Genomic DNA, 9028 nt, shown 5'->3' with positions numbered 1-9028 from the left:
AGCCATGCCCTCAGCCACCAGCCTGCTCTGCATGCACTCCGCACCTCAGTGTTTGACTTCAGCACTGCGCCTCCTCTGAGTCTTGGTATGCGTTTCTCTTTTCTCCTAGTTGTAGGACTTCCACTCAGCCAGCGTTCCTGTGGTTCTGGGTGATGTCCATTCTGTCTTTTAGTTGTATTTTTGAAGTGGTTGTTCGCGGCAGCAAACTCCGGCGTTAACCTATGCCGCCATCTTGGTTCTCCTCTATGATTCATTCGTTAACATTTCTTCTAGTAATTTTTCTATGCATAGATGATTTATGCTGTGGAGGGTTGGGAAGGGATGGAGATAATCAAAGTTAAGATCATACAGTTGCTTTTTTATCTGCCTTCATTTAATATTTTAACAAAAGTACTTTCTACACTATTACACAGTATTTGTAAACATATTGGCTCCATATTATTTTTTTAAGTGACTTAATAGTTTTTCCAACTATTTCTTATCAGGCATTTAGGTTATTTGGATTTCATTATAAATGACTATTTGTCTGTGAGCCCCCCTTACTTTTGTTGTTTTCTTAGAGTTCTAGAAATAGGATTTCTAGGGGATATTGAGAATGAGTTTTGAAAAAAGGATTCTTAAAAAAAAACGCCTATATATATATAAAAGCCTAAGCTACAGTTATGAAGGAATGACTGGAACAACTGGTTGCTATGACGTGCACTGACCACCAGGGGGCAGACACTCAATGCAGGAGCTGCCCTCAGTCCGCAGGCCCCAATCGCCGATGGGACCTGCCAGCCAACCTCCTGGTCTTTCCCCCAAGCCGGCAGACCCCCATTGCCTGATTGGGGCTGGGCCCTGGGGCTGGGACGCGAAACTGGGTGTGGGTGGCAGAAGATGCGGCCCTTTTCCCAGGGGGGCCGAGGGGTGGCTCCCTCCTTGGGGCAGCTGCCAACCTCCAGGGTCCCCCCCCCTCCCCCCAGTCCGGCAGGCCCCAGTTGGCCCACCCACAACCCACTGTGGTAGCGGTTAGCTCCTCCCCCCGGCCAGCAGGCCCCGATCGCCTGAGATATAATTGACTTATATTAGTTTAGGATGTACACATTTTTTTAAAAAATTGTATTGAATTTATTTGGTTTCATATGTACATTTCTATAATACATCATCTGTGCATGTATCGAAAGGCAAGTTTTCTTCCCTTCCACCCTCTCCTACCTCCCCCACCCCTTTCCCTCTTGTAATCCCCATAAGGATGTACACATTTTGATTTAATATATGTATATATTGGGAAATTATTACCATATAATTTTTAGTAATATTTCTAATTTATTTCTGTACTTTATCCTTTAATTAATTGAAAACTTTTATATAAGCTTTAACTAAAAATTTTTTTTTTATTGATTTCAGAGAGGAAGGGAGAGGGATCAGTGATGAGAGAGAATCATTGATCAGCTGCCTCCACACTGGGGATCAAGCCTGCAACCCAGGCATGTGCACTGACTGGGAATGGAACTGTGACCTCCTGGTTCATAGGTTGATGCTCAACCACTGTGCAACACTGGTCGGGCTATAAGCTTTAATTTTTTAGAAGAACTTATTTACCCTGTAGAAGATTTCCCCTCCAGTATTAGGCAGTGATGGTTTTAGGACTCATTTGTTAAGTTGCTTATTTTCCTTCTTCATCACCCCATAGATATGAACCTAGCACATGTTTTCCAACATTTTCATTTATTGGTGTCCTTGAACATGAATTTGCTTCAGCATGGCCGAGAAGCCATGTTTTGAATTAGTGAGACATAAATTGGGGTGAGCTAGGCGTCTGAGAACATTATCCCCCTTTCTATGTTGCTGACAATAAGGAAGCTCAAAAAGGAGTTGAGAATTGGTTGGTCTCTTTAAAGTTTGTGGGGTTATTAATTAGGGGATATAAAATGTGTGGTGGAGTGTATTTAAGAGAGAGAAATGTGGGAAGGTTGGGGGTCGCATGAAGGGGAGCATCCCTCAAGTTAGGCATCCTGGACAGGAAAGCCAAAGTGGGAGTCAGAATGATCACGAGACAGGAGATAGGTCGTAACTGCACAGAGGTTGGTGCCAGTTCTTTGATTAGGAAACGATACTTCAGTAAACTGAATGGGGGGAGGGTTGGCAGGTCTACATTCTACATTGTCAGTTGTCATGTAGACAACTCTCAGCAGTTATTCTACCTCTGGTTAAGCAGTCTTTAAACAGAATTGGCATAATACCTTCCCTGAACTGCTTCATAGGTGTTTAGTGAGACTGGATAAGGTTTCATAAGAGTAATTAATTCTTTTGTTTTTGTCTATTTTATCACTTTCTCTCTTTTTTTTGTTAAACCTTACCTGTGGATATTTTTCCATATATATATATATATATATATTAATATATTGATATATCGATATATAATACTTTGTTGTTATTAATCCTCACCTGAGTATATTTTTCCATTAACTTTTAAAGAGAATGGAAGGGAGAGGGAGAGACAGAGAGGGAGAAATATTGATGTGAAAGAGTCACATCGATTGTTTGCCTTCTCCATGTGCCCTGACCAGGGCCGGGGTTTGAGCTTGCAACCAAGATACGTGCCCTTGACCGGAATCAAACCTGGAACCCTTCAGTCTGTAGACTAATGCTATATCCACTGAGCCAAACTGGCCAGGGCTATCAATTTCTCTTAATGTATTTTTCATTACTCATTATTGAAATCTCTTTTCTATTCTCTTTTTTTTGTTAATATATTATGAACCCTATGCCTACATCACGGCCATTCTCATTTCAGATTTCTTCTTTCATGCAGTACCAAAAAGTACAGTAAGAGCTTTGTGAATAGAGAAATACTTATTTTTCTGTTTTTCACACTTAATTTATGCTCCTGCTCCCTTTTCCTGAAGAAGCTTTGGGCATTTTTCTCTCTCTCCTACTCAAGATAGTGAAAGCTCTAATATACTGCATTGCTAGACCTGTTTTTAAAATGTGTTCTAGGTTTAGGAAGTGACCAAAATCTAGTATATCTTCTGTGGTCTCTTCTTCTAGGCAAAGTGGTTCAAACCACAAATGACCTAATAAGTAAAAGTAGTCATGTCGCAGCAATAGTACAGGACGTTTGATCTTACTGAGCAGATTTGTATCTCCCTTGATGGGGATGTTTTTCAGCTAAGTCAGTTCTCAGGGAAGTGTGCATTTAGTGGCCAAAGAGGTCAGATGCATTTTCATGTATTGGGAGATTGTATTTTAATGGAAAGGGACTGGCTGGCCTGTCTTTACTATGCATTTAACAATTAGGTTGAATCAATTGAAATGAACTAAAATTGGTAAGAGATGTTTGCCAGCTTATATGCTTTCATATATATATTTTTTGGTATGTGTGTATAGATTATAGCCTTTAACTTGCAAAGAGCTAAAGGGAAATGATTGAATAACAAAAGCTTTTTTTTTTTTTTTAATGAAGCAACTAAAGCTTTTTGTTTCTCTACTGGAAAAAGGACTTAAAAGGAATACTTAACCAAGAAATGGAATGTTGTGTATTCTATTTATTAATGTTTGATTGATCGCTGAAGAAAATGCATCCCAAACTACATAATGATCATTTTGTTTTATACTATGTTGTTATTATCCTATTTCTATTTTGAGGAGCTCAAAAGTGAGGACAGGACTTTGTACTCTATCGAATTACTTCATAGCAAGAGGCCTCTTTCAATCACTGTATGATGCTGAAGCTCTAAGTTTTTCTCTGTTCATCAAGTCTTAATTTAAACATCCCTTTAAACCTATCCTTCCTATAAATAAAAGAACATTTCATGATTTTCTCATTGCCATTTAGTCCCTATAAATCCATACACTCTGTAGAGCAGAGTAATTATTACCCCTTTAAAGGATGCATTTCTTTAACTTTTGTTTTCTTTTGATAGAAGACTTTTCTGGTGAGATTGGTCAATGATATTAATGAATGTGATTTTTTGATATTGTGTAAATATCACATCAAACATGTCAACATTTGGAAGATCTGCATAACTCAGTGAATCAGTATTATCTAAATAACAATGCATGATGGTACAGAATCATACAAGAGTAAAATCCATTTAAAGTCTACATGAAATAAGTCAGACAGAGAAAGACAAATATAACATAATTTCACTTATATATGGAATCTATCTAAAATATAAAATAAACTCAGAAACACAGAGAACAAACTGAAGGTTGCAGATGGGGGATGGGTGGAAAAAAAGAAGAGATTAAGAAGTACAAATTGCCAGCTATAAAAACAGTCATGGGAATGTAAAATACAGCATAGGGAGTATATATTCAATAATCTATACTAATAAAAGGGTAATATGCTAATTAGACTGGGTCAACCGGCCATCTTCTGGATGTCTGATTTCCTTCCGGACAAAGCCATGGTGGTGGGAGCTGAGGCAGAGAGGGCAGTTGGGGGTGAGATCAGGCCAGCAGGGGAGGGCAGTTGGGGGCGAGATCAGGCTGGCTGGGGAGGGCAGTTAGGAGTGATCAGGCAGGCAGGCAGGCAGGTAGAGAGGTTAGGGGCGATCAGGCTGACAGGCAGAGGCAGTTACCGGTGATCAGGCAGGCAGGCAGGTGAGCGGATAGGAGCCAGCGGTCCCAGATTGCGAGAGGGATGTCCGATTGGAGAGGGTGAAGGCTTGGCTGAGGGAACCCCCTCCTCCGTGCACGAATTTCATGCACTGGGCCACTAGTATAGTAATAATTATGTATGGTGTCAGATAGGTACTAGACTTGTTGGGTTGATCGCTTTGGAAGTTATGTAAATGTCTAATCACTATGTTGTACAACTGAAACTAATACAATATTGTATGTCAACTGTAATTGATAAATTTTAAAAGTGCAGGATAGACAAATGGAATTTAATGTAAGAACATGAAATGTTTATTAATATACCTTCAGATTTCACATTGCCGCTAACCTTTAAGAAACTACCACTGTTGAGTTTTGGTGCAGTATCAAAGAAGAATATCCAGAATTATTTGAAAGGCTATTAAAAATACTCCTCTCTTTCAATATACTGTTAGGTGAGGCTAGATTTTCTTTATATACTTCAGCCAAAACAACATATTGCAACATTGCATTTTGTAAAAGCATATAGGGAAGTCCAGCTTTTTTAAAAGCCAGACATAGAGATTTGCAAGAATATAAAACGATGTCATGTTTCTCACTATTTTTTCAGGAAATATAGTTATCTCATTAAGATGTTTTTATATTAACATGTAGGATTGTAATTTAGAAATGAATTAATAATTAAGTTTTTAATTTCTCAGTTTTCATTTTACTATAGTAAATTTAATTACATAATTCATATATACAGAAGCCAGGACCCTTAATACTTTTTAAGATTGTCAAAGGTACCTGAGACAAAACTGTGTAAGAACATCTGGTATAGTGCTTAAAGAGGAACGTGGAATCAAATTGCTTGTCAGGAACCCAGCTTTATTGTTTGATCGCTTTGTGACCTTGGATAAGATACTGAACTACTTTTTGCCTCACTTTCTTCATCTATAAAATGATATAATAATATATGGAGGTGTTCTTCCATGCTGCTAGCAAGGAAAATGTCAGTTCGTTTTCTCTAATCCCCCAGCCCCAGCTTTGAAATTCATGCCTTCAGACTATAGGACCCACCAATCCTTCCTTGTTGTTATATATAGACCTTCATTGAAGATTTTAGCACATGGCTTGTTGTTACTCTGCATTATTACCCTTGCCATGGTTTCAGGTGATTTAATGTTCATATAAATAACGCTTTCAACACCCTGGCCTCTCAGTCAGTCCCTGACTTCCTTTCCTTCAGTGATCTTGTCCTCCTCTCTACCTTAGCCAGGCACACTCTTAGCCAGACCTTGTTAATACCAGCTACAGATCACCTCCATCATCTCAGTTTCAAATGTCCCATTTTATGACTACACCTCCTGTCTTTCCAATTCATTCTTTTTAGTATCTCAACTCCAACAATTTTTTCAGCTCACCAGGACTATAGGTCCTACCACTTTTTCACTAACTCTCACTTCCATTATGAACTTACTTGGCTTTTTCCTGACTTAAAGTACATGGTTCATAATTACAATAATTGTTTTGCAAACTTTCTAAGATCTCTTGTCCTTCTTTCTGTCTATTGTACTTGTCTGGCAAAATCTCAGCCTTTGTTAAATTTAAATTCCTCCCATTCCACATTGCACCCAGACAGTGGAATTTATGCTAATTGGTCTCACTTAATAATCATACCTCCAACCTCAGTGGAGCTCTTAGCGCTATGTGGAATTCCTCTTAATTTCCTCAGTCCATTTATTTTTCTGAATGACTCTTCTAAGTGACTATTTCACACTTCTTCTCAAACTTCTAATATTCACTCCTCCTTTCTCACTCTCAGCTGATGACCTTCCTTCCTGCTTCAGGAGATAATATCAGCTCTCCGGAGAGAACCACCACCAGCCCCTCTCACCACATGGAAGGGCCTGCCTGCATTCCCACCTATCTAGTTTGACTTTTCTCCTTTCCCTTTGGATGGATTCTCTGCTTATTGCCAAGGCCAACACTCTATGAGATCCCAGGGTTAGCTGCCTATTTACTATGTTCTCTCCTGGGATTCTGCTTCCCCACCTTGCATCATCTCGTTTACCCTCTCCACACCAACATTCCATTAGGCTACAAATATCTGAGCAAAACTTTCCCTTGAACCCCACACCCCCTCTAGTTACCAGATTGCATTGTCGGTGTAGCTGTTCGCTAATGCATTCTGCCCATTCTCTCTTAAACCCTCGGCAATCAAGCTCTACTTCACCACGTAGCACTTGTTGAGGACAGGATTGACCTGTGTGTTGCCAGAACCAGAGGTCAGTTCTCAGGTCTCATCTTACTTATCAACATCATTTGACCCAGTCTGATCGCTTCTTTCTCCTTGAAATACTTCCTTCATTAGGCTTCTGGGATGCATGCTCTATTTTTCTGAGTAGCATTTATCACCATCTGACATATTTCCTTGTTTGTTTATTGTTTATTTTGGCCACTAAAATGTAAGCTCCTTGAGAGCAAGGGTTTGGCTTGTTCTCATCTCTGCCAAGAGCAGTGGCGCATACATAATAGGCACTTGGTAAATAGTTGTTGAATGAATGAAAGTGAGCTTAAAAATAGTATATACTTTTCAGTTCTTCTCTCATTTCTAGCCCCTTTCCTGGTCAAAAGCTCTCAAAGCCATTTTCTTCCTCTTTTTTCTCTGAATCTTGCATTTGCTAATTGTATTTTCCCTCATCTCTGCTCCATTCCTTTTCAGGCTGAGCCATCGGCATTATGCTTATATTTCTGTGGGGCTCTAGTGTTTACCAGAACATTTATTTATATCTGGTATCACAGATGGTCTGTGGATCTGAGTTGATACCATTAGCATATAATGCTGAATTTAGGTGCAGATTAAAAAAATAAAATTATAAATGAGTAAGAAACAAATTAAGTCTTCCAGAGCTAAAATTATAGTCTTCTAGGATATTTAGGTTTATTGTTTATTACTACCCTGCTTTACACTTTTCTGTTTCTGGCTACTCATGATGGAATTTCTCTTGATTTTCTGCGAGGGTTTTTAGAAGGCAGGAGAAATCGCCAAGCTGAAAAGAATTTTCTAACTTCAGCTCTGAGTTTATCACTAAGAGGAGAATGCTCCTCTTAGCATTTCATCATTCTTTCCCTCTATATCGATGTGCTACTGTATGCTGGATTTGTATGAGAATTCATTTTTAACTGGCCTTTTATTTATGGCTTCTACAGAACCTTGCCTCCTGGAATCCCTCAAATCCCGAATGTCTCTTACTTGTGGTGAAGGAACTTGTGCAACAATATCACCAATTTCAATGCAGCCGTCTCCGTGAGAGCTCCCGCCTCATGTTCGAATACCAGACATTGCTGGAAGAGCCCCAGTATGGAGAGAACATGGAAATTTATGCTGGGAAAAAAAATAACTGGGTAAGGTTTTTGGAAATGGGGAAAAAATGCACTTTATCTGTAATAAAATAAAATAATCAATTCAGATATCTATATATATAAAAGCCAAGATACCAGAATGACCAGAACAACCGGTTGCTATGACGCACACTATGGCCGGCCAACCGGCCCAATGGGGGTGGGGCCAGCCAACCAACCTCCCACGGCCCCTCCCCCTGGCCAGCCCTACCCCTGATCAGCCCCTCACACCCTGATTGGGGTGGGGCCGGCTGATTAACCTCCTGCAGCCCCTCCTATCGGCCAACCCTGCCCCTGATCAGCCACCGCCACTCCAATGGGGGTGGGGCCAGCCAGCCAACCTCCTGCTGCCCCTCCCCTGTCTGGCCCCAATTGACCCTGATTGGGGCACGCCGGCTGGACCCCACTTGTATATGAATTTGTGCACCGGGCCTCTAGTCTAGTTATAATAAGCCCTAGCCATTTCCTTAGATAGACATGGTTCAGGTTGCCTACATATGTTCTCATAATTTAGAGTTTAAAGGGACCTTGATGTTTATCTGGTTCATTGTGTTTCTCAGAGTTATCACCTGGGAAATTTATAAAATTTGGAGTCTCACATCCCCAGCCCCAAGTATTCAGAAACCAGGTTTTGATGCAAGTGGTTCATAGGCCACATTTTGAGACACTGGCAAGTTACCCTTTCTTTTTTATTTTTTAACATCTTTATTGTTGAAAGTATTACATATATTCCCTTTCCCCCCTCCATTTATCTCTTCCAGGCCACCCCCCCTCCGCCCCGGCCTTCACAACCCTATTGTCTGTGTCCAGACCTCTTTTAGTATCCCAGTCAGATATGTGAGGTTAACTCTGGAGGTAGCTAGTTTATATGGAGCCTTTTATAATTTCTTTTTATAGTTTCTTTAAGTTATATGATCCTTTCTTTAAAAAAATATTTTTATTGATTTCAGAGAGGAAGGGAGAGAGAGAGAGAGAGAGATAGAAACATCAGTGATGAGAGAGAATCATTGATTGGTTGCCTCCTGCACGCCCCCTACTGGGGAATCAAGCTCGC

The 9028-nt window shown here is 40.1% G+C and overlaps 1 protein-coding gene across 1 annotated transcript in view; it reads left to right on the top strand.

Moving 5' to 3' along the window:
* Positions 1 to 9028, top strand: part of BRE (brain and reproductive organ-expressed (TNFRSF1A modulator)) — a 352293-nt gene that overhangs the window by 105227 nt on the left and 238038 nt on the right. Inside the window, exon 5 of the mRNA XM_006767439.2 lies at positions 7783 to 7977. Coding sequence (XP_006767502.1) covers positions 7783 to 7977 — 195 coding nt within the window. The remainder of the gene's footprint in view (positions 1 to 7782; positions 7978 to 9028) is intronic.

Source organism: Myotis davidii, unplaced genomic scaffold, assembly GCF_000327345.1.
Source record: "Myotis davidii unplaced genomic scaffold, ASM32734v1 scaffold238, whole genome shotgun sequence".
Taxonomy (NCBI): Eukaryota; Metazoa; Chordata; class Mammalia; order Chiroptera; family Vespertilionidae; genus Myotis; species Myotis davidii.
The sequence above is the reverse complement of the archived record's forward strand: the minus strand, read 5'-3'. Positions and strand labels throughout refer to the sequence as shown.